Genomic DNA, 26,787 nt, shown 5'->3' with positions numbered 1-26,787 from the left:
TGATGTGGCCGTGCTGCGTGACTCCCTGCACGCTCCTCTTCATTGAAAACTACTGAAAACCGGAGCGAAGACTTCATTTCCCAGCAACCTTTGCATAAACAAGCGCACGTCCAGTCAACGAAAACTACAGATCCCGACGTGCAAGGTCGGACCACAATTCCCAGAGAGTGTCAAGCGACGCCTGCGCAGAGTTTACAGGCGCTCGGGCCATTTAAATGTGTGTGAGGGAGAGAGCGAAATGGCTGCGCAGGTCGCTGCGGTACGCACCGTGTCCCGGGGCGCGGAAGAGACGCCTTCGCTGCCACTCGGCGACCGGCCTGGTCGACCGAGGGGAGGAGGGAGGAAGCGGAAAGGTCCTCTCGGGGATGCTGGGAGCTGCAAGAGGGCGAAGTTGAGCCAGCCACCGCTTACGGTGAGGCCCTCTCAGGCAGAGCCGCTGCCGCCGCCGGCCTCTGTTCCCGGCCTCCCAGCGACTCCTGTCCTGCCTTCCGCCCCCGCCGGGCTTTTCACTTTCTCTCCGCTTAGCCTGCCCCCGCAGGCCCTGCACTGCGAGCGACGGCATCACCACCGGCACCGGCACCGTCCGGACAGCGGGGACTCGGAGCCTGGCCGTTCCTCTGGGGAGAAGAAGCCCCACAAGGGTAGGCGGGGAAGCTCCGGTGACGGCTCTCTTGGGCGGCCCAGCAAGCGAGGTGAGTCGGAGCCAAGCGCCGGGACGGTTCGGACTTGCGATGGGCGGATGGGCTTGGTTTGTCTCCCCCCCCCCCCGGCCAGGATGTTACTGGTTCCTTTGGACGACGAGCGCGCGATCCTCGTCCCGCTCCCCAAACGTCTCCTGTCAGCGAGCCGCTCCTGACTTCGGCACGCCCGCCAAGCTCAAATTTCAAAAGGCCTTTGTCGGGCTTCTTTGACCTAACTTGACAGTGAGGAATTCGTCGTGAATAACATGAACCTAGGAACGAAAGACCCCCGAAAATTTGGTACTGGTCGAAAAAGGCCAGAGTTCCTCCCTAGGAAAAAAAAGACTTGGCTAGTGGAAGCCCTGAGGCGCTTGTGGGAGAGCTTTCCTCAAGTTTGTCACTTTCCTTAAAGGGAAGTTGCTGTAAACTCAGGATCCGCGACAGGTTCTTTTTTTATGCATGACTTTCCTGCTGCTTTTTTCAGAAAAAGAAATGCATGTGTCTATATATAGACATGGAGAGAGCCATGCCACACATTTTATATATATATATATATATATATATATATATATATATATATATATATATATATATATATATATATATATATATATATATATATATATATATATATATATATATATATATATATATATATATATATAAATATAAATATAAATATAAATATAAATATAAATATAAATATAAATATAAATATAAATATATCTTCTCTAGGCATACTGTACATAATGTATTCAGTTGCCAGTTTTGTCAAGGAATGAAAGGTGATCTAAAGTTCACTTATGTAGTGCCTTACTTGTTTCTACTTAAGAGTTGTTTTGATTTTGGTTAATAGGGAGATTATTATCTCTTCCTTGAAGTAGGAGATTGTATAGTATGCCAGAATTGGTCCAAACGTGTTTGTAAATGAAACAAATTCAGTTATTGTATATGTTACAATGGGAAAATAAACTTTTAGGGGGAAAGAATATCAATGACTAGGTAAATACTGCAGCATGGATATAGGTTCAAATCCCAGTAAGGGTATGGCTAGCTGATGAGAGCTAAATAGCTTGAAATAGATCTATACTAGTCTCCCTTTATTTATTTATCAGCACAAATTTAAAAAAAACATATATATATATATATATATATATATATATATATATATGTATGTATGTATGTATGTATGTATGTATGTATGTATGTATGTATGTATATATATATATCAAATACAACACACACACCACACACACCACACACACACACACACACACACACACACACACACACACACACATATACATTCTCTGTCCATCGGCTCGTCACAAGAGACCATCCAGACAGAAAGCCCAATATTTTACTGTTGCCTTTGTTACATTTGTATAGTAAAATACAAATGTATTTGTATAGTACTACCAGTAAGGGTATGGCTAGCTGATGAGAGCTAAATAGCTTGAAATAGATCTATACTAGTCTCCCTTTATTTATCAGCTCAAATACTATACAAATGTAACAAAGTTACTATTGTGACTTTAAATGATTAAAAAATTGTTATGTGGATGTGCTATGCCACAAATCACTTGGGAGAATAAACATTGCTATCTTCAGGTTTCTGGTTTTTTTTTAAACTTCAATGCTTAAAAGCACACATGCTTTCTAACTCTTAAAACGGTTGTCTTTAAAAAGTTAGACAAGAGAAATCTAAATTTTACTACTAGGGAGTCAGAATGAGATAACTGTTTTTGTGACAAACATTGCTCAGTTCTATAAAGTTACTATTTTTGCTACAAACTATTTAAAATAGTTTATCCCATTCTTATAGGCAATCAGCTTATCATATCATATGATAGGATATCTTACCATCTGGTTCTTACCTTCATTACTACCTAATATGAATTTAAATATAACAAATATTTATATAGAATAAAAAAATATTTCCTGAGCACTTGCGCTTTTCCACATGCTCTTTCATTTACTGCTAATAATGTTTTGTTCTTTTCATAAGTTGGTATTGTTTCAGGGAAGGATTTAATTTGTAGATGTTACTTATTTGGAATTGTTCACTTACAGTTTAACATAAATTAGGGATTATTCCTGTTTATAGCAATCAACATACAGAGATTTTGTAGATATGATTTCAAAATTTGAACGTGCCTATATAATTTTGGCATACAAACAAAATCATATAATGAAATCAAAATCAGAGATACAAAAATGGATGAGCTAAAGTATTCTTTAATTGTGAAAAACCATTAGCTTAAGCCTATTAAATTTGAAATGGTTTAAAAAAACTTCTGATGTAATATTGTAGCAGTTGAACATAAGTAGTAAGTAGTGAAGTTTTACCAAGTTACCATCCTGGTAAGTTCTTTAACATCCATTCTGTGCTAGCCTATCATAAAATCACAAACTCTGTATGATTATAACTCATATTATATGAACTGTGTATATAAAAAGTTCAGCAATTGCTAAAAATAGCAGTTTAATTACTAATTAAATAGATCATATATAGAAATAAAATTTTCATGATTATCTAGCTCCTTTGTTTGCATTATAAATAGAAGACCACTCAAACCAGGAAATCACTGAAGTTGTTTGTTTTGTCTCACACAGACATAACATAACACAACAGCATTTTAAACCAAGTATAAACTTGTGTAAATTCTTGGCTTTTTAAATGCTTGAATGAAATAGGTATAATCAAATGTTCCTAAATATGAACTTCAGTCATAGACAATGCTAATGTTGATTTCCTAATAGGAGAAAAATAGTCCATGCTTACTCCAGGTAATGTCTTAAAAGAAAAACTACTAAGCCGCAAAGAGCCCATAGTGTACAAAATGCTGAGGCATGTGCTCAAAATAATGTTCACAAAAATTGCACTGAAGAAAAAAATATTAACCCTACTTTTTGTTTCTCAGTGAACTTTTCTAAAGGAGTTCCACTTACATTGGGAAAAAAAGGATATTCGGCCCTCTAACATGTCATGTGTGTTTGTGATTGGTATGAAGATCCTGCCTGATCTGGAGAGGTGGAAGTTGCATGTTGTTTAGATAGGTTCTGGAAAGACTGAGGAAGAGGCGGTGGTGTGGTATAGGTTGATACCAATAATATAAGAAAAAAATAAGCAGCCAGCCGTGAAAGTAAAATTGAGATTACTAGGTAAGAGATTTTAGTGGAGAACTGTCAAGATATTCTTGGAAGTGGTCTCTGTTTCACATATATGCCAATGAAATAGTAGTGTAGGCAGGTCCGTTTAAATTAGCTAGAAATTTGAAAAAGTTTGTGATACATACATATCTGTGCCACGGTAGTAGCACTTGGTTGCAAATAAAAATATAGATACAATGATGTGGCAGAATGGCCTAGCCCATATAGCAGTAGATTGGAAGTATCAAACCTTCTCTCCCAAAAGCTCTCTAGGTCTTGCACCTGATTCTACCTCCTGCTTTGGTTTGGTAGTTCCTGCTGCTGCTATCAAGAATGTGCCTTACTTCATGTCTTGCTCTTAAATTTAGTGCAAAAGAGATGGGGCAGACCACAAGCTGGTATCATTCTGCTACAAGTGTGGGGGAAAAAGACATTGGAGCAAAATAATACAGAAATAATATAACTTTATGAACACAAAGTGTTCTACCTTGTATATAAAAACAAAATTGTAGCACAGCAGAAAAAAACAAACATTAACACAATATCCCTAGCTAAACATGTTAGCCCATTTTCCTAGAGATAGTTTTCCTGAACAGATATTTTTTCTGTCTGTTATTCCTGAACTTTCTGCTTCTGGAGATTTCAGTATTAATTCTGATGCTGCTGGTAACGTGGAAAGAACCTCAGTACTGTTGTAAGCCTTAATAACTGTTTTCTTCCTCTAGTTGAGGTCTTCAAATTCTCTTAGTTCTGAAAAATCTTAAATTTTAAGAGGGGGAAACTGAAATATCACTTTTGTTTATGTGACAAGTAGTATCTTGATGGTGGTGATTGTTTTCACCAATCTTTCATCAACTGGTTATAAATTCCTGCTTGTAGCTTTTAATTAATAACAAGAGAGTTTACTAGAAATGGGATAGTGTGAATCAATGGAGTATGATGTCTGGATATGAATTTTATATATGTATCCTGTATACATGCTTTATAATAGCAAACATTGAAAGAATGTATCCTTCAGATAATACTAAAGGTGGCAGGTGTTGCCTATAACTAGCAATAGCACTTAGACTTATATACTAATTAAAGCACTCTGTAGTGCTTTACAGCACTCTGTGGGTGGTTAATAAATGTCAGCATACTGCCTCCAACAATCTGGGCCCTCATTTTACTGACCTTGGAAGGATCAAACTCCTGGCTATGGGCACAGTTTGCCTGCAATACTGCAGTCAAACCACTGTGCCACCATTTGATGTAAATAATATGCTCATCTGATGTGCAGGGTCTTTTTTTTAAGTAACAATAATCAAAACTTATATTGCATGTATTCCATAAGGTAAGAAAGAGTCAACCAAGACACGGCAGAGGACAGCATATTTAATGCTCTTAATGCATTTTAACAGGGCCTAGACAGCTGTAAAAGTGAAGAAAGCTTTCTTTAGGAAATGAAAACTGAAGCCTAGTGAAGATAACTAAAGAGCACAAACTGTGTCAGAAACAGTTTTAATAAAAGCATTTAATAAGAACAGCAAAAATAGCTTTAGGGAAAATGTTAAAAACTTCTTTTAATATATTCAAAATTTTGAATCTGAACAGTTTGAAAAAAAACTTAAAACTTAAGCTTTTTTAAAAGTAATGAGGGTGGTTTAAAAACCTAATAAAAACTGAAAAGCTGCAACTGAATCTAAAAATGCAACGTTACATCAGAACCAAAAGCACAGCTGACGTTCAAGCAAAACTGAAACTGAAAATTGTGGCATTGTCAGGAAAAAATCAAACTGCATAAACCTATGTAAACAAAATTTACAATTTAGAACAAATCATAAATTTTATATGGATATTAACTCAAAGTACCATCAAAGAAAAATAAAACCCTGAAACTTGACAATTAAAAATGCATTTTGCTAGAAGTTAATTATAAAACCAAAGAGCACACAATATAGTTAAATTACAAAAATGCAATAAAAAGGAAAAAAAGCTATGAACATTTTAACTGTATTGGGATTAATAGTTAGAAGCAGTCAGAGAAAACAACAAATATATCTGGGACTGATGTGTTGGATAGATTTTAACATCAATGTCTAGCCAAGTAGCTGCTCGGTTAGCAAATCTACAGTTACCTGATCAGTTTCATGTTTCACTAAAGAGTGGAACAAATGAAGCCTGGATGAATCTGAAAGAAACTTTTTAACACAAAAAGAATTCATACCTGAAAACTAAAGATTGATAACTTGTTTGCCTACCACATTCAAAACACTTACTGGAATAATAGTGAAGTCACTATGTTTATCTAAAGGAAATTTCTGACTATGCAATTGAACAAAAAGGAAACTGAAAAATTCACAATGACTCAAAAATGTTCTTTATTAATAAAACAATCCTAAAAAAATGAATTTATGTATTGCTTGGAATGATTACAAGAAGGCATTTGACTTCTTTCAAATGGCTATATTATGAAAAATATGCACATTATTTTGTATCAATTAAAATTTAAGATTTTGTAGATACAATAAAAGCATGGAAAAATTGAAAGCTCAGTTACAAAGTTAATTGTAAATAATGATCAATTATGTGGAGTCAAAAAGGAGGATCTTTCAAGGTGATTCATTATTGTGAATTGTCCTGATAAGACATGTACGCCCCAAGTAGTTGCAAGGAGCTTTACCTAGGATTTAGTAAATATAGGCAGTGGCCAAGAGGACATATGTGTAAATGTACACACAAAGCAGCAAAGCCCCAAATGCCTACCAGCTTGTCTACAGAGACTTCCAAATGGCTAGAGTCCAGACTGCAGACAGAAGCATAGTCGGGTCATACTCTAGAAGTGTAAGGGTCCAAAATTGGGTCAGGTTCCAAGGAACAGGGTTTTCTTAAGGAACAGATTCAACAGGCAAAGCATAGAGCTCCGGCAAATAGAGTGATAGTTCCCAGTGGAGAACAGCTTGCCAGCAAAGGCTTTTAAATGAACCATGCCCTTGTCATACAAGAAGTCTTGCAGAATTCTTCTGTTCTGCTCTATGCCCAACTCAGCATGCTTTAGGGAAAACAGTAGAATCTGAATCTAGCTCCTTGTCTTCTGCTGCCTCCATCTGACTGAAATTTTCTTTGACCAAATTAGCCTCAAGTGCTCAGTTTTCACTTTTATTTAATTTAGTGATGGGCCTATTGCCAAGGATGCTGAATAAGGTAAAACATGGCTGTCAGTTTTCAAACAACATCTAAAAGTCTCTCTCTCTTTACTTATCAATGCAATCAAAAGATGAACAGGAATAATTACCTAATGATGTTCTTTGCTATAATTGAAGTAAAGAAAAAAAATCATTAATTTACAACAAAGTATTCAGATCATAAAGGAAAAAATCAACAGGCCAGCAGCTGAACAAGATTAAATTTGTGGATATTGGAAACATCAGGTATTTTGTGCAACCAAATATAGTAAAAGGAAAAATAGACTCACTAAATTGCAAACAATTATTAAAAATTCTAAAATTTAGCCTAAATGGTGGAAGTACAATCAGAGCCATCAGCTCATGGGCAATACTGATAACTCAGTATACTGCAGGAATACTCAATTGGAGTCAGATGGTTGATAACTGATCAGCAAATCAGAAGATTAATGATTATGAGTACTGCCCTACATCCTCACAGTGATGTTAATAGATGATGTCTTCCAAAGAAGAGGTTGGATGAGAACGTTACAGATAAGCTTTGGAGAAAAGAAAAATAAGGCCTTTATATTGTTTTGAAGGAAGTAAATAAACTTTTGTTAAACAAATCTCAGAAAAAAGCTATATGTAAAAATTAAATGTAAGAACGTAATTTTATAGACAAACAGCTTGAAATGACATCAGATATGTGGAAAACACAAGCACCCTGTGGGCATTTTTTTGAAGGATATTGAAGGAAATTACCAGAATATGGTAATGGATTAAGAATGATGTGCTAAAAATGGAAACAGCAAAATGCTTTTGCTATCCAAGAACAAACACTATGCACAAATGTCATCAAGGCAAAAATAGAAAATATTCATTTGGAAAGTAAATTCCAATTCTGCCAAGATAAAGGTGCACAGTTAATAACTGGAACTGACAAATTTTACAAAATACTGAGATTTATAATTCAAGAACAACAAAAGCAAGATTCTGTAAAAGCAGTTTTTCCTTACCATGTTCATACAATTTGAATGTTATTAAATACATGAATGGCAGTGATTCCATTGGTCCTGCCCAAGGTTTGAGGATTTAAGTGTACAGTATTATTCATTGAAAGCTCTTGAGTACCTTTAGTAGAAAATCTACCTTTTCTGGATTGCTAACTAGCTATGAAATAAAAAATATGTTTTCCAAAGAAGAGAATCAAGAAATGGAGTATATTAGCAGTATATGCTGGGAAGTGATTTTTTTAATCTTGCTCCTAACTGACCTTAACTTACTGATAGGTAGTGAGTTGGTCAAGTTGTTAGAGCAACTGAACTTGTGAGGGTGATAATACTAAACCAATTGTGAAGAGCTCCAGAAGTATACCTTTGAATTGGGTAATTTAGTGGGAAATGGGCTTCAACTTGAGTAAATGCAAACCAATTTATATGGGCTATACCTCCCAATTTTAATATCTGAACTTTCTATAATTAGGAAAAATATTTTAGGCTGATGGTAAATGGGTTCAATGAAGATGCTGACGTAAGTATGAAAAACAGCAGCCCCCAGCCTTTTTCTACAGACCAAGGGGATGCGGTCTTAGAGACTGGATTCATTGAGGGCTGTTATTTGAAAACTTAGTGTTACCTCTGGATTGTGGGCGACATACTTATGAATATCTGCTGTAGAGAAACAGTGGTGGGAGAGGAATAACCTTTCTACCTTCAGCATCAGAGTAACTAAGAAGCATTTGGTTGGCTTCTGTGAGGAATATTGCAGGACTAGGATAGGCTTTTAATTAATTGAGTCAGATTTTATTTTAAAGTCATTAAATAAATTACTTTTGTGAGATGGCCTGATTTTTGTATGAGTTTTTCCATCATTCTGTCTCTACAACAATTAAGGTTTACTAATATTGTGTTGTATACATATGATTATATAATGCGAAATAGAAGTTGCTTATTAATTCTACTAAGTATCAGTGAATAGGGGAACTGTAATCAAACTATTTTTCGGAGAGCATTATATCACTTAATTTGAAATTCAGTTGACAGTATCAACACAGGTGTCATTTAAGTCTATGGAGTAATAAAATCTTGACCAGGAAAGTTATTGGATTTCATACACAAGGCCTTCTTTAAGAGGTTTTGTTCAAACTGCTGTTGCTATACAATTTTGTTTTGTGTGTTTTTTTCAGAGAAAACATACTAATGACAGAATTGAGATAGAGACATTTTATCAGTATCAGTAGTTCTACCACTAGAAGTAAGTTAGTTGCCAGTGTGTTGCCAGGTGCAATTCAAGATGTTGGTTATTACTTTAAAGCCGTTAATGGCTTGGGATTATGTTATTTTAGGAATTATCTTGTCCCAGTGGTTTCTACCCATTCAGTTTGATCATGGTTTGGCGTATTGCTGGTCCTGTCAGTCAAGGAATGTTGGTTGGCAAGAACTTGGAAAAAATCTGGAACTTTGCTGTTAGATATGTTGACAGCAACAAGAATGCTTTATATGCACAAAAAAGATACTTTAATTTGTACAATGGATGCATGGCTAGAAAGCTAATGGAAATAGCAGAGATGGCTAAATTAACTGATTTAATCCAAGAAAAAAAACACATTCAACTTTATTTCTGCTGATAATCCACTTCTGGATTTTATGCTTGAGATGGAAAAAAAAGAAACTTTAACTTTGGGTTTTGCTGATTAGATATATTTGTTGTTATAGAAATGACTAGTACATATTTATGATGTATGTATGTATGTATGTATGTATGTATGTACGTACAAGTATGTAAAAGTAAAAAGCATTTTCTTATATAACAGTAGCCAATTTTTAAAAGTAACATTATATTAACCTTTTAGTGAAGTACTGGTGCATTATTGAAAAAATACATACTTTTATTAAATATAATTCTTTTGCAACATAAATATCTTATTGTTACTACTTTTAGAAACCCGAGATGAAAATGGCAAGACAGAAAGATCTGACAGTCTTATTGTAAAGAAAATAAAGAAGAAGAAGAAAAAGAAACACAGAGAAGACATGAGAGGGAGGCATCTGAAAATGTACAACAAAGAAGTACAGACAGTGTGTGCTGGTCTTACTCGTGTCAGCAAAGATATGTTGACTCCAGGGGAGAGTGATAATTTGGAAGAGAACAAGGAATCTTTTAGGTATCTAAAAGACGAGCAGCTGTGTCAGTTGAATGTGGGCATGGAGGAATATAGGATACCCCAGGGGGTGCAGTCTCCATTTACTACCCACCAGGAGCATTCTGTTCGCAACAGCTTCTTAAAAACAGGCACTAAATTTAGTAATTTTATTCATGAAGAGCATCAATCAAATGGAGGAGCTCTAGTTCTTCATGCCTATATGGATGAACTCTCATTTTTGTCTCCAGTGGAGATGGAGAGATTTGCAGAAGAGTTTCTTGCTTTGACATTCAGTGAAAATGAGAAAAATGCAGCTTATTATGCTCTAGCGATAGTTCATGGGGCAGCTGCATACTTACCAGACTTCTTGGATTACTTTGCTTTCAATTTCCCTAGCACTCCAGTGAAAATGGAAATCCTTGGCAAAAAAGACATTGAAACAACCACAATTTCAAACTTTCACACTCAGGTAAGAGAAATTTTCCCGGCATGCCTGAATTCTAATTTGAATCTGGTGGTGTTGACTGTAATACACAGAAAGCTGAAATCTAGAATGCTTTCTGTTAGTTATATTTTCCACCTCCAATTGCTTTTGCATGCTATGTGTCAAATACAGTTCAATATTACCTTCACACATTTCACATTCCATTGTTCCACTCCATACTATGCCTCTATAAGAAATGGCATTATTTTTGAATTTTAAAACCTAGATATAGCCTTTACTGATAATTTGAGTCTTTTTGGTAGGATTGCATTGTTGAAAAATGGCTGATGAGAATGTCTTAGTCTCCAAGAGCAAACATCTACTTGTACTTAGTATAAAATAGAAATTAGATTTAAGTCTTAAATCATGGAAAACATAAATTGCTTTCACAAGGTATAGAAAAAATTTACAGAAGAAAAGTAATGATGCTCAGACTATCCTTTCTGCTCCCACCAAATCCTACATTCTTTAACCTTAATTGGTTTGTGGAAGAGGTTAGGGAGGGCATTATCTTCATGGTTTTCATTTATTTATTTCATTACATTTAATGTTGCCCAACTCCAAATGATTTTGGATGGCCCTCAATACAATAAAAATGAAAGAAACAATCACATCCCCCAAAGTAAAGAATAAAAAGAAAAAAAAAACATGGTGGATAACACTTCAAAACATCCCACCAAAGAAACTACTACAGTCTAAATATTCATTTGACATTTACAGACACAGTCAAAAGTATTGGTATCCACGTTTTTTCAGAGGATCTGGTTAATCATGAAAAATGTTGATACTGACACAAAGTCATTCACCAATCTTTGTTCTCTAGTCCAGTGGTCCCCAACCCCCGGTCCGCGGACCGGTGCCGGGCCGTGGAGTACCTGGCACCGGGCCGCGCAGCGGCCGGGGGCCATGATCGCTGCAGCGGCCGGAGGCCATGCAACGGCTGACTCTTCACTCATGCAGCACCGTCGCCGGAGGGGGGAGCTGTGCGGAAGCACAGGAGCAAGTGAGGCGAGGAGGAAGAATCCCCCGCTACTACAGCACCTCCGCCCCCTCCCCGAGTCAGCCGTCCCCTCAGTGAATGCCTCCGCCTCTTTCTCCTTTCTCGCCTCAGTCGGCTCGCCTGGAAGCGAGGCGAGGAGGGGGCGGACCATGCGCTGGAAGCGGAGCCCTTGGAGGCCCTGGCGGCTTCCCCGCCCGGCCTTGGCTTGTGAGAAGGAACGGCGGGAAAGGTAGAGAGAGAGAGAGAGAGAGAACGTCGGGCAGCCGAGGGCGGGGGGGGGTCTTTTGAGGGGAGATGGGGGGCAGCGCACGGTGGAAAAGCGGCGGTCTTGCCCACCCCTTCCCTGCCTCCCGCCCGCTCCAGTTGCCGCAGCCAGGGGTAGGGGCTCAGTGCCTGAAGTCTCTTGCCTCTCTTCCAAAATTTCGCCAACGGGCATCGGTGAAGCGCGCTCTTTCTCTTCCTCACAAAACACATTTCCTTTCCCCCCACGCGTAGTTATTGGCGATATGGACTCTTGGAGGCTGCGCTCCCGGGTCGGGTTTCCATTTTGCAGCCCACGAGAATGCCTGGTTCTGAGCCTCAAAAAACGAGAGTTCTCTTAAGGCTGCAAAAAAGGAATATACTTTGGTCCTTGAAGCGCTTTTCCTGTTATTTGGACATTATATATATACGTACGTACATACGTACGGTATGTATATATGCATGTATGTATGTATGTATGTATGTGTGTGTATGTGTGTATGTATGTATATATATATATATGTCTGTAGTCCATAATATAGTGATGATTTTAAAAAAAATTAGTTGAGCACATGGAATCTTTTTTCTTTTAGTATATTTTGGAGGTGGGGGCCCACTTTGTTATTTAAGATAGTATCTCCTTTTATATATGGTAGTGAAGATACCTAATACTCCCACCCCCTATTTCCCCCACGACAATCAATGTGTCGTCGCAAACAACGCCTCCCCACCCCTGCGCGCGCTCAGCGGGCCACGGTAAAATTATCAAAGGCTGACTGGTCCGCGGCGATAAAAAGGTTGGGGACCACTGCTCTAGTCCATAGAGCAGACATTTTGCCTTTGATGTATGACTATATGTTTTCTTGCAACATATAAAACAAAGAAAAATGACATGGGCGTAATTAGTGGGACCTAACTAAATATTGCATAGTATACCTTTTAGAAATAGCATCTGCAATCAAGCAATTTCTGTAGCTCTGAATAAGACATATATTTCTCAACCAGCAATTTGTCCCATTCTTTTATAGCAAATTGCTCCATTTGTCTTTAAGTTTCATATGTCCCTTCTCTCTTTCTATAGAAGTTAGATTGGATTCAGACCGGACTTACAGAAGGTTACTTCAAAACAATTCAAGTTTTGTTTTTCAACTATTTTGGGGTTCTCTTAGATGCATTATTTTGGATCATTATAGTGCTGGAGGACACAAGATTTGTGACCGAGATAGACCTTTCTAATATTGGGTATTATCTTCCCTCCAGAAGATCTTGAAAATCTCATTTAATTGTGATTCAAGGCACTTGGTACTGAACCTCCTCCATGTTTTACAATAGGACTGGTTATTTTTTCTTTCAGAATATCATTTTTTCTTCAATGAATATAGAGTTACTGATTTACAAAAAGCTCTAATTTTGTTTCATCTTCTGGAACATTCTTCCAAAAGAACTTGTGGCTTTCAAGGTACAATTTATCAAATCCAGTCTGCCTTTTTTGTCTCTGTCTTTCAGAGTGAAGACTTCATGGATTTTCTACCATGGAGGCACTTTCATTCATCTTTCAGTAATGGGTGGTTTGACTTGATATTGTTGCACCTTGCTCTTGGAAGTCAGCTGTGATGTGTTTTGAAGTTTTCCTGGTTCTTTCTCCATCATTTTATACAATCCTCTGAGCAGTCTAGGTCAATTTTCCCCTTGCAGCTACATCCAAGGTGGTTGGCTGGCTTCAATCCCATGAACCATAAACGTGATAAAATTAAACCAAGCTTGATAATATTAACAGGTCAGAAGAACATGAAACTCTTAGAAGATAGTTTTGTAGTCTTTATCTTTAGCTCACTTGGCTTTTTCGTTTCCTTTCTGCTTTTCTTTGTTTCCTATGTTCACTATGCTGTGCAGTGACACAAAAAACTTGAGTAAGTACTTTTCTCAAGAGGGCAGAAAAGGCCTGCCATAAGACTCATCAGGCCACCGCATGGGCCATGAGGGCCTCCTCTTCATCCTCTTATTTCAGTAGGGCATCCCTTGTCTGGCTCCGTAAGCTGCAATCCAAATTGCCAGAGAATGACACAAGACTGCGCCAGGATGTCAATAAAATCCTCCAGCCTCTTCTGGAAGATTTAACCGTTCCTATTCCCAGATGCAGTTGAATACTCAGCTGACACTTCCCTTAATGCCACCAAATTTTCCTCAAGAGCCTTGGCCTCAAATGTAACATCATGCCCTCTATTGTGGCTCAGACACTGGCAGGCTGACATGAAGGCCAAGTGGAAGCTCGCTTCCGCTTCCTTCAAAGGGGGAAAGCTCTTTGAAGAGGACTTGGATTCGGTCTTAATAGAATCCAAGGATAAACGCAAGGTTCTACCAACCGTTACCAAGACGTCTGAATGCAAAGGTCACTCCTTTTTCCGCAGGCAGCCCTTTCGGAACGCAGACCCTCCAGCCTCTTCTGGAGGATTTAACCGTTCCTATTCCCAGATGCAGGATCGTACCCAGGATAGGGCAATGTTCAGGGACAAAAATAGACAACAGGGTAGTCGCAGGTCCTTCCGAGGGGGCCAGTTACAACTGTATGCTGACCAGTGGGAGGCAACAACGACGGACACCTGGGTCTTAAACACAGTCCGTCATGGTCTCACCCTAGATTTCCTTTCAGACCCTCCACGGACATTTGTCCATTGCCCATTCCCCACGTCAGTTCACAAACATCATCTAATGCAGGCAGAGATCAGGCATCCACTGGACATAGCTGCCATCGAGCAGTTTCCGGTGGGCCAGGAGCGGAGGGGATTCTACTCCATCCTTTTCCTGGTCCCAAAGTCCTTGGGAGGGGTGAGAGCCATACTGGGCCTCAAGAAACTCAACATTCATCTAGTGTACAAGCAATTCGAGATGCAATCACTTCAAACCATATTGGGTTGCATCAGGCAGGGCGACTTCCTGATGTCAGTCGACCTGAAGGAGGCGTACCTGCACATTCCCATTCATCCAGCACATCGCAAGTTTCTGAGGTTTCAATTTGCATACCAGCATTATCAGTACAAGGCTCTTCCCTTCAGCCTATCATTGGACCCCAGGACGTTTACCAAGCTTCTGACCACTGTCGCTGCACATCTCCGATCTTGTCCACTGAGACTTGTTTGTTATCTGGATGACATCCTGTTGATGTCATCATCCAGGGAGCAGGCATGTCGGGATCTCAGCATCACCATCCACATGCTCGAACAACATGGCTTCTCCGTCAATCTGGAAAAGAGCCACCTGAAGCCAACCTCCAGAATCCAGCATCTGGGCACAGTGACCGACTGCAGGACCTGCCAAGTATTCCTCACACAGGAGTGAATGGACAGCATCACATCCCTTGTGAGTCAGATCCGGAGGTCCAAGTCAGCACCTCTGGTCAATCTATCCCAGCTGCTGGGGAAACTGATCTCGTGCATCGCAGTAGTTCCCTAGGCACGGTTACATGCATGGGATCTTCAGTGGTTCCTTCTCCCATTTCAACGACGGAAGGCCAGCAACTCCAAGAGGGTGGTGATCCAGTTGCTCTGGTAGTGGCAGTCCGCAGCTCTGAAGAGGGGGTCCCTTTTCAAGGAACCAAAGCGCCTGGTCATAACAACAGACGCCCGCTTGTACGGCTGGGGCACCCATATGCAGACTCATGTGGCGCAGGGCAGATGGTCACAGGCGGAGCTCGCCCACAACAAAAATTGGCTGGAGCTCAGAGCTGCCAGGCTAGACATGCGCCACTTCCATCACTTCACTGAAGGATCCCACATCTTAATACTGATGAACAACATTGCTACCAAAGCCTATGTCAACCACCAGGTGGGACTCAATCGAGAGCCCTAATGGCGATGGGCAGAGCACCACCTCGAATCATTGAGAGCAGACCACATCTCGGGAGAGGAGAATGTGACAGCGGACTGGCTAAGCAGAACAACCATCAGCAACCCGGAATGGCGGCTTCATCCATCTCTGTTTCACCAATTGACTCAGAGGTTTGGCCTTCCGATGGTACACCTGTTCGCCAGTCCAGCAAACACTCACATCCCCTGGTTCTTCTCAAGATTCCAATGTTCCGGCGTGAAAGAGACGGATGCTCTTCAATGCCGCTGGCTTCCCGGCCTATTATACGCCTTTCCACCTCTCTCCCTGATACCTCAGGTGATCAGGAAGATCTTGTTGGAGGGCGCCAAAGTACTACTAGTTGCCCTGCATTGGCCAAGGAGGTCCTGGTTCGCTGACCTTGTCAGCCTGTCAGTGTCCAAACACTGGCACATACCTCAGGAGCAAATCTCCCTCAGCCAAGGGGCCATTCTGCATCTGGATCCTCAATGGCTCCAATTGGCCATTTGGCACTTAAGGGGGACCTCCTGAGACAGGACAACTTCTCTGACAAGGTCATCCACACGATCCAGGCGTCCAGGCGACCTTCTACGGTGCGGATCTATGACACAACATGGACTATGTTTTCCTCCTGGTGTCAGTCCCATCATATTGTTGCCACAGCAGCGACCATTCCACAAATCCTGGATTTTCTCCAGGAGGGGTTGGATAAGGGCCTTGCCCCCAACACTCTTTGAGACAGACGGCTGCTTTAGATACCATTTTGTCCAGAGACTCTTCTCAACCACTCAGCAGACACCTAAGTGTCTGCAGTTTTCTGAAGGGGGCCACCAACTCCCCCCCCCGAAGGTACACTGATATTCTACTTGGGATCTATCAATTGTCCTGCAGACCCTAACATTGGCGCCATTTGAACCAATTCGCTCCATTAGCCTGCGACTTTTGTTGTTTAAAACTGCCTTTCTCATAGCCATTACCTCAGCACGCAGAATTTCTGAGTTGGCAGCGCTCTCAGGGAGGACCTTTGCATAATAGATTCGGACAGAGTCATTCTGCGATTGGATCCAGCTTTTCTCCCAAAAATTAATATCTTATTCCATAGGACTCTCAGGAGGTCATCCTCCCCAACTTCTGCCCACACCCCAGACATCCCAGGGAGTGCACCTGGCACAAATTGGACGTGCGCCATGTGGTGCGCTCAAACTAACCAGGACATTCCTTCTTCCCACCCTGGGATTACATAGCTTGGGTATGTCCCATGCTTGGACACTCCAAGCAGTGCCTAGGAGAATAACCGTTGGCTTACCTTAATGGTAATTCTCTACGCGCTGCGGGAGTGTCCAACGTCGCCGCAGATGCATGGCTTATCACCTCCATGGACATAACCTTTATTATTTACAGCATCTTTATAGTCTAATCCCTTCGTTTTTTTAAACTGAGCTTCTAAAGGGAGCAGGAGGCATGGCTACACAAACTTTGAACTCAGTCCTTGGGCAGGAAGCTGACATTAACCCATGCTTGGACACTCCCGCAGCGCCTAGAGAACGACCATTCAGATAAGCCAACAATCATTCTTTGATTAACAGAGTAATGTTTGTATTTGTTGCACTCCCCCATATGAATAATAGGAGAGGGGAGTTTCAAGCTCAGATATTTGTATGTTCTGTATATGATCAGTGCCAATATTTTTGACTTCACAGGAAATTGATAATTACTTTAAAGCTGTGGGATAAATAGTTTTATTTTTTTCTCTAAAAGGTCAGTCGAACGTACTGCTGTGGAACTTACAGAGCAGGTCCGATGAGGCAGATCAGTCTTGTTGGAGCAGTAGATGAAGAAGTTGGAGATTATTTTCCAGAGTTTCTTGATATGTTAGAAGAATCCCCATTTCTTAGAGTAAGTATTAAAGTTTTGCTTCTTCTTTTGCTGATTTAAGTTTTAACTAATGTTAGCACTGCATTGGTGGTAGAATAAAAAGTGATAAAGCATTATTAAACATTAAGAGAATAGTTAATTAGGAAATTGGTGATTTTTGTCTAATTTTGTTGCATGACAGAATGAAATAAATTATACTGAAAACATAAAATTCTTATTGACTGTACAAATTATAGTTTAATAAAGAAATTGATCATCTGTTCATAAAATATCCAAAGCAATTTATGTTGCTAGCTGACTAGTTTTCTTTTGTGATATTCAGATGACTTTGCCTTGGGGTACTCTTTCAAGTCTCAGACTTCAATGTAGGTCACAAAGTGATGATGGGCCCATTATGTGGGTAAGACCTGGTGAACAGATGATCCCAACAGCTGATATGCCAAAGTCACCATTCAAAAGGCGCAGGTAATTTTTATAGCTGGGAGGGATTTGTACCTTTAAATTTTAATTGAATTGATCTCATCAGCAAAATTGGCTGTTTATTATTCTGACAATTTCTGAAACTTAGTTGACATATATGTAATAGTAAACTTCCCTTCCAATATAGCTTAAGTCATCGTGATAATTTTGTACATATTTTTTGTAATGCTGCCACTCCTTTCCCCTCTGTCAGTATCATACATTGCATGATAAACTCCCAAGATGAAATTTTTTGTTAGGCAATGCAATAGATATTGATGGAATATCTACATAAATTAAAACAACAGCTTCCAGTTCAGTGCACCTAATATAAACTTTATTTGATTTAAAATATATTTCCATTCAGCTACTTATAGCTACTGTCATATATTGCTATATTGGAGTAAAACATTAAAATGATATTAACTGTAGGAAATCATTAATGTTGTAAGAGCAAGACAATGAAGACTGTGTCATAGCTGCACATTGTTACATTATTAGTTAGTTTGATATCCTGTCTTTACTTCAGGAGCTCAAGGCACTGTGCATAGCATTCTAGTGTGGGTTCCCCTGGTGCCTTTGAACTCTCAATTTGCATCAGTCCCGGTGAAGGTTCTGGAAGGCTGCACACTGCCAACTTTTAAGTTCATTGAATTTCTGCGATGTAAGCATTTGTTGTCTGTGTATCATATTTAAGCTGTGAAAAAGTTGAAGTTATCTGCAGCATTTTTCTTTCAAAAGGCCTACTAATAGTGCATAGAATAATCCCTGGTATATAACATCTGCATAAACTTTTTAAAAAGTGGCCTTTTACTGTTACACGTTCCATCTTTTTACTGTTTTCCATTTTAATTTATATTGCATTTGATATTAGAATTAAATAGCCACTTATCAAAGTAGTGCCTGTATAACGATGTAGAAAAGTTAGGATAGCTGATTTTCTGTATTTATTTATACATTTTTGTATATCCCCTTATAAATTTAATAATTAAATTCTTTTTCATTTCATTTCATAGATCTATGAATGAAATAAAAAATCTCCAGTATCTACCTCGGACCAGTGAACCCCGTGAAGCTCTCTTTGAAGACAGAACAAGAGCGCATGCTGATCATGTTGGGCAAGGGTTTGATTGGCAGAGTACAGCTGCTGTTGGAGTTTTAAAAGCTGTGCAGTTTGGTGAATGGTAAGAGTGGGTATTGTGTTGATTTTTAACAGAATGTACATTATAATAATGTTTTTGTTACAAGGCATTTTTGCTATAAATTCTTAAAATCCAAATTACAAAGTACATGAATTTACATGTCCCATAATATATAGATAAAAAGGAAATATTTCCTAGAGGTTGACCATCAAAGTGAGAGAGGAGGTGCATTGTTTTGCTATTGAATATATGGAATTTTCAAAGTTTAACTAATATTTTCAAACATATTTTTACAATCTTCATTTCTCCAGGAGTGACCAGCCTCGTATAACCAAAGATGTTGTTTGTTTTCATGCTGAAGATTTCACTGATGTAGTTCAAAGACTTCAGTTGGATCTGCATGAACCTCCAGTATCACAGGTAGTCTTTTAGTGTGCTATATATATTATTTCCCAATTAAAATTCTGTTATTTTTTCCTGAAAGTTTTCTCTGTTCATTGATTATGAAATAAAGTCTCCAGAATAACATACACATGCTTGAAATGCATAAATAAGTGGGGATTGGAGGTAGATTAGGTAATGTTTCTTTAAAGAGAAACAAGTTCCTCAAATTAGCATAACCCCATCCTCTTAAAAAAAAAAATCCTTGTTGTTTCCTTCCCAAGAGAAGAAGCCAGCAGTTGTTTGTGAGTAAGAGTAGTAGACACAAGATTTCTTATGCTTGGTTCAGGGTTTAAAACATATTGATTTCAGAAGACATATATTTAAATATTTGCTTTTTTAAATATATTTTTGCTATGTTTTAAGATATTTTAATTTTATTTATTTTTTGTGATATTCTAAACTGTTTTGAAAAGCAAGATATAGGTAAATTCTGAACAGAATATCTGGTTTTATAGACATGCTTAGATGTTCATTGTGATAAGAAAGGCCAAAAAAACATTTTTATACTTGGGTTAAATTTAAGATTAAAGTTTTTTAATCTTTAACTTGGTCCCACTCAATACAAAATTTAGTTATAATTGTTCATTAACATTCCAAATTGATTGATTGCCTCCTATTAGAATGGTAATTTCCTTTATTTGTTCTATTAGCATAGCAGTAGTTTCAGTATATGGTTCATGAAATATGTGTCATTTAGACTTCATGCTGACTTCATCACAACCAACAGTCTTTATGACATAATAATACACAGCACCAAAAATACAATTTTTTATCTTACTCATAGTTATCTCTTTCCCCCCCTTCAGTGTGTTCAATGGGTTGATGAAGCTAAGCTAAACCAAATGAGACGAGAAGGGATTCGTTATGCCAGAATCCAGCTATGTGACAATGACATCTACTTCATCCCTAGAAATGTCATTCATCAGTTCAAGACAGTGTCAGCTGTCTGCAGTTTAGCTTGGCATATAAGACTCAAACAATACTATCCTGGAGCAGAGGATTCTCAGTGTATGGAAAACATTTCAAATACGGACACGGTGAAACTGGAAGGTGAAGACCAATGTGTACTTATAAAAAAAGAGTCTGAAGAAGAAAGAGAAGTACAGACTGCGACAGTAGCATCACCATCACTGTTTTCATCCCTGTCATGACTTGTTCTGCAACAAGATTAGCTGGTTTGCCCCTTCCAGCTTTTAAAACTAGAATCAGATCAGCAACACAATCCACAGAAGGATCATATACTCTTTCTTGTCTGATATGTACATAATCATACATTTTTAAACAGCTTTTTAAAATTTTGATGTGAAGTTATAGTTTTATAACTGGGTTATGTTTTATTGGAGAAAACTTGCCTATAATTCTATAAAGAAAGGTGACATTCCAAAATGTCAAGCGTATCTTTTTTACACAGATTATGCAAAGTTAGAGTTGTATTTTATTCCCTTAGTACAGCATGTAGTAGTGGACTACAACTTTTTGCATTTCTTTTTTTAAGGGATGAGGTAAATAATTCAACATCTCAATAGTTTTCCTTCAGAAATATCAAGTATTTAACACTTGATAAGTCTGATAACTTTTCATCTATTTTATCTTTAGCTTTCACCATAAAAGGGATGGTTTCTGTGGCAGATTCACAAAGTGACTCTCCCTCCCATTCAATTAATGGCTTGAATGAAAGAGAAAGCACAGCACTTTTAATGATCAATGACATTTGTATGTGTGAGAGAGTTTGAAAGCCTGGAGGAAGCTCAAGTTACCAGCAGTGTAGATTAACCCTTAATTGCTTAAGAAGACATTCAGTAAGAAGTTGATGTATGAGATTAGTTGCAGAGTGTATGAACTTGTTGAAATGAAATTATCAATACAGCTCTTTCATGGTCCTCTGCTTTTAATGTATATTGGAATATTTTTTTAATATCTTTCCGAACTGCATAACTTAATACACTAGTGTCTAATGAAAGTAATTGTTAGCAGTCTCTTTGATGAAACTGCTATCTTTGAGCACTTTAAGGCTTTACAATATTTAAACCAACTTGGTGGCTTGTTTAATTCACAATAGGCATCTTAAGAGAGAAACCATTAACTCTTTCACATTGAGGCACTTAATATAATAGGGCAGGCCTGTATCTCCTCTATTCTTTATAATTATATATAACTGATTCACAATAAACTGTCACATAATCATATATGGATTGCTACTTTTGCAAGTAATTCTTGGATTCCTTAATGCTATATTGGAAGATTAAACAGCACATGTTAGTATATTCAGTATAATTGGCTGATATTATTTAGCATTCCTTCAATATTTCTCAGCATTAAGTAGATTCAGCTTTTATTCATTATATACAGAACAATGTTTGTTTTGGATAGTAAAATGAAATTGACCCCCTAATAGTTCTGAACTTCATCACAATTTAATCAAAATTTATTTGTATTTTAAAATCTGTTTTTTAATGTAGAAGAGAGAATGGGAGCGCTACACCAATGCAAGTCAACAAAACAGTTGTGAGGAAAATACAAATATTCGTATGTTTGTAACAGCAATTACTTTGTGCAATATTGTTTTGTGTAGATTATAATATAAGCATATTAGCACCTCAGTAAAGAGGACAGAGTTTTAAACAAATCGCAAAATAATCAGAAAACTTTGCAGTATTTAGATAGAACTTGTATTACTCCTGATATATACACGTTTATGTATTGACATTGGTGCAGTCCTGAAGACAAGTAGAAAATTTTTCAACAAATTGACTTTCCATACTGAAGTTGTAGGGACTTTCTAAGTAATCTGTGTAAATAAAGTGTTTAGATTGAAACCTTTTTACAAAAGGTACTGAGTTCTTATACAGGAGTGTAGCTTTTAATGAAAAATTCTAGATTGACCAATACTGGTTCAGAAAACATCTGTGTACATTTTTAGAACCTCTTCTGTAGGTGTGGCCTGCTTTGTGGGAGTGGCTTGCTGGCCATGTGACTGAGTGGGAGTGGCTTGGCAGTCATGTGATTGTGTGGGTGTGACCAACTTGTAAAATGTGGTGAAACTCACTTAACAACGCTCTTGCTTAGCAACCAAAATCTTGGCTCAGAAACTCTGGCATTTGAAGCACGCAAGTCTTAAAGCTGTGAAGTTACAAGACCCTTGCACCCCTAACCCTTTAGGAAAAAAACCCCGGGGGTGTTCAAACTTGACAGCCTTAAAACTTGTGGACTTCAACTCCCAGAATTCCTCCTCCAGTCATGTTGGCTCAGGAACTCTGGCATTCAAGTGTGCAAGTCTTAAAGTTGTCAAGTTACAAGACCCTTGCACCCCTAACCCTGTTCAAATTTGACAGCTTTAAGACGTGGACTCCCAGAATTCCTCCTCTCACTCTTCATCCTGATGATGTGCGGACGGGCGGGGAGAGAAAGCTGGAACCAGTTCTAAACGGCACTAGATTTGTGGAACCTCTCCTATAGAAGAGGTTAGAACTGGCAGGAACCCACTTCTGGTACTCTGGCTTTTTACATTTTTTTACAGTTTTCCAGAAGAATTTTCAAAAGCTGTAGCTGGCTGTCCTAAGTAAAATTCTTCATAGATAATATGGGCTTCAGTAATTCATTTATGTTTCACCAACTCCATATTTTTGCATTTTTCTTCCACTAATTTTCCTCGTCTTCCAAACATCAATTACCCCAGAGTTAAAGTGATATAAATAACAAATACAATGCCAGAATTGTCACTTGGATATTTCAACTGCATTAAGTTGCACTGTGTACTGTATGATCACTCAGGAGTTGGATTTAAAAAATAATTGAATGAAAAACTGTTTATTACTTCACATCCTGTTTTGAAATATACATTAGAAAATTGTTTCAAATTCTACAATCTAGTAATGGACATTAGAAAAAGACATAGAGTAAGATGAAAATAGTAGTTGGAATCTCAACTTGCTCCTTTGAGAGCAGAATCAGGTTTTTCTATTGGCAGAGGGAACCAGGATTCAGAGAACGCATTCAGCTAGAGGAAAAATGTTTCCCAACTCTCCAGAGCACTTCTTCATTAGAGGAGGGGAGGAAAAGAATTGGCAAAAATTACCAATACCCATTTTTTCCCCCAATGTGAACTCTATTGTGCACAGTTCTGGATCCAGTTCAATAACCTTAAAGGGTTTTTTGTGTCCATCACATTACAGCAATAGGCTTACAGGCCTTTTTTAAATTAAGAAACAACCTACTAAAGGTATGTGAAATGAGCATTCATGACTTTTGTCATTCATGAAAGATTAAGAAGATTAAATGAATGATTCTGAAGCAGCATCTCGCATTTTTCCAACTCAAAAGTTTTGTGTCAAAATTTTATGGTATTATGTATTCACCAACTTACATTTCAACCATCAAATTTATTTTCAGTCACCTATTTTAATTTAATAATATCATCTTTACTGCAATTACTTTGGCCACATCTTTACAATAGTAAGTATGAATTGTCACTATTACTGCATTCCCTAGCAAATACCAAAGAAGTCTGAGCATGAATTTTGGTGTATCTGCCAGGACTCTGCTTATTTCTCTTTATGCCTGTAGCTCACCTCATACTGCTAGACTGTTTTTCCTAGAAACTCCTGAGATTCAGAATTTAAGCTTTTCCAGGAGTAGGAAGAAGGCTCAGTCAGAAAGCCTGAATGCATGCATCGCACTCTGGCTCAGTGGTTTAGATTCTTCTTATAGGAATAGTTAATCAAAAGCACTATAACTGATGTACCAATCCATGTATATTCTAGAGTAAGAAAGACCAATACAAACACTTGAGTGAAAAATAATCAAAATGGACCTGACAAAGTGAGTGACAGAATGGTTTATCTTAATGATTTTGTTTGAGAACATAATATTTGCTCTTGAAGTAGAAAAGAGATGGAAATTAATGTCTCAGGAAGATGTTGGGAGTGATTTGTGCTGATGTGATGAATTCAAAAAATGATCTTGCCAGAGTAATTGATACTTTAATGCTTTGCAAAGAGATTTCACTTGAACATGACAAGAAATCTTATTTTATAAATTGCAAAATATGTGGACATTATATAATTACAAAATCAAATGAAGATTAAAGGCAGAAAAATCTTTACATTTATTTTATTAGTAGTGGACAATTTGGGAATACATTTTCTAATCTATATAATGGTTTTAATACTAGTTAAGCATTCATTATATTCTACCTTTTAAATGCCATTAGCAGATCCACAAAGGTTCTTATTTAAAGATCCTGAGCAGCTCTAAGTTGAAAGCTGGGAAAAAATTTTTTTCTTTTACTAAAAATCTATTTCTGTTTAAATACCAATGAAAAATAATATGTATTCAAGAAAGGTTGTATTGGGCTACTGATTCATTTAGCAAATCAATAAAAGCAAAATTAACATTTAAGTGAACTAAATATTTCACATCCTCCTTCACATATTTCTGAACATGAAGTAATGTGTATACAATGGATATGTTCTCTTCCATGAAGATGGAACATATGGAGTTGTCATGTGAAATTAAGAAATACTTCCATTACACATTTTTACCATATAATAAAAGGGCTCGTTAGCTGTTTTCCTATTTTTGAGGGCATAACATTTGCTCAGAGACAAGAAAGTTTATAGGCAGGGCCCCAAGATGCATATAACTTTTTTTTCTCATGCTGCCATTCATATGCTTGGAATTTATTCTGGGTGGTGAATTATCTTCACTTGTGGCACAATCCAGCCAAAGTTAAGCACCTAAAAGTTCCATTTATTTTGAATGGGAGATAAGCAGATGCTTAATTCTCCATTGGAATCAGTGGAACTCTAAATGTGTTTACTGTTGGTGGGATAGCACTCTTTATTTCCTTACAAATGCTATTTATAGCCATATTGGTTGTGTTTGAAGGTTGCTATGAATAAGGATATTTATCCTTCAGCTCCTAAAGTTTTGTAATGTGGATAAACTATATGTTGGTCCAATAAACACATTTCCAATAATGTTATGGCCTTCCATTGATATACATAATATTTTTAGGACCCAATAGCACATGTAGTCGATAAGGGGCTTCTCTTAATCTAGCACTTTCAATTCTGTCTAAGCAAATACTTATCTTTACATGTTGTATAAAATAGATTTGTGTAGTGTTTTGTGATTAAATTCAGTTTAGATTGGCAGCTAAGATATTTTTCTGTGGTTTTAATAATCTAAGGTCTTTGCATATAAAGGATATGTACAATTGCCTGGAAGTCTGTTTTTTCTTTTTGTTTTTGTTTTGCTTTGTGTGGCCTTAGTATATTTATTGACATTTTAGCAAGTGTTTTAAAGAAGTTTTTATAATAGTGTAAACTGATGGGAAACTTTTATCCCTCTCTGTGAATAATCCTTTGACACAGTGCATTTCTTTCGGTAGGTGACTGTACAAGCGTATCACTGTCAAAGCTATTTGTTTTTAAAAAAGTACAATGGAATGCATAGAATTTTTCCCCTGTAAAGTATTTTTTTAATAAACAGAAGTCTGATTTGTGCTTAATTAAAATGACTCTTTGGTAAAAACCCTGTGCTACAGAATATTGGATAAAATGGAATAAATTGCAAAGGACACCTAGTAGCTTTTGAGTAGAAAAGTGAGCTTAAGTTACAATAAATGAAGTTGGATAAATAAATAAAAAAAAATAAGATATAAGCTGCTTCGGGCAAAACTTCTAAATATGGCTTCAAAAAGTAATTTGTTTAATGTATGTAGCAAGATTATGTTTTGAAATATATAGTACAATTGATTATCAAGATTATATTTCAAACTACCTACTTCTAATCTATGCTTTTTCTGAGCATTCGCATGTAAACTATTTTTAATCTTTACGCCTATTCCTTCTTTTTCTTTAGATAGACAGGTGATTGACTTAAACTTTTTATTTCAATAAGGAAAATATTATTTTAGAATTTGAACAGCTTGCATTATTTATTAAGATCTAGACCAGTGATGGCAAACCTTTTAGATACCGGGTGCCCAAACCATGCACATGCCTAAACTGAAAGTTGTGTGTGCACCTGTGTAGACATGCACGCCCAGGCATGCATGGACATGCGCAGCAGAGACCTGAAGACCAGCTGGCCAGTGGGAGACAGGACATCCCAATACTAGCAGCATGGCAAGAGGTAAGATCTTTTTCTTTCGTGAACTGTTTCGTCGTTTGCAGG

The 26,787-nt window shown here is 37.8% G+C and overlaps 1 protein-coding gene across 2 annotated transcripts; it reads left to right on the top strand.

Moving 5' to 3' along the window:
• The first annotated feature begins 202 nt into the window (after positions 1 to 202).
• RSBN1 (round spermatid basic protein 1) lies at positions 203 to 26,114 on the top strand. 2 transcript variants are annotated; one of them, XM_087720163.1, is made up of 8 exons: positions 203 to 692; positions 9,920 to 10,142; positions 10,518 to 10,590; positions 17,447 to 17,584; positions 17,886 to 18,028; positions 19,039 to 19,206; positions 19,476 to 19,584; positions 20,415 to 26,114. In XM_087720163.1, the coding sequence occupies exons 1-8, from the start codon at positions 239 to 241 to the stop codon at positions 20,757 to 20,759; spliced, it is 1,653 nt and encodes a 550-aa protein (XP_087576289.1). In that variant the 5' UTR covers positions 203 to 238; the 3' UTR covers positions 20,760 to 26,114. The 2 variants fall into 2 exon arrangements, with proteins under 2 accessions (XP_087576289.1, XP_013909530.1); XM_014054055.2 differs by having other exon boundaries at positions 9,920 to 10,590.
• Positions 26,115 to 26,787: the final 673 nt, after the last annotated feature.

This window comes from Thamnophis sirtalis, unplaced genomic scaffold (assembly GCF_051295495.1).
Source record: "Thamnophis sirtalis isolate CommonGarterSnake01/CBP01778 unplaced genomic scaffold, rThaSir2_p1.2 scaffold_7, whole genome shotgun sequence".
Taxonomy (NCBI): Eukaryota; Metazoa; Chordata; class Lepidosauria; order Squamata; family Natricidae; genus Thamnophis; species Thamnophis sirtalis.
Note: the sequence above shows the minus strand (reverse complement) of the source record. Positions and strands in the feature narration are given on the sequence as shown.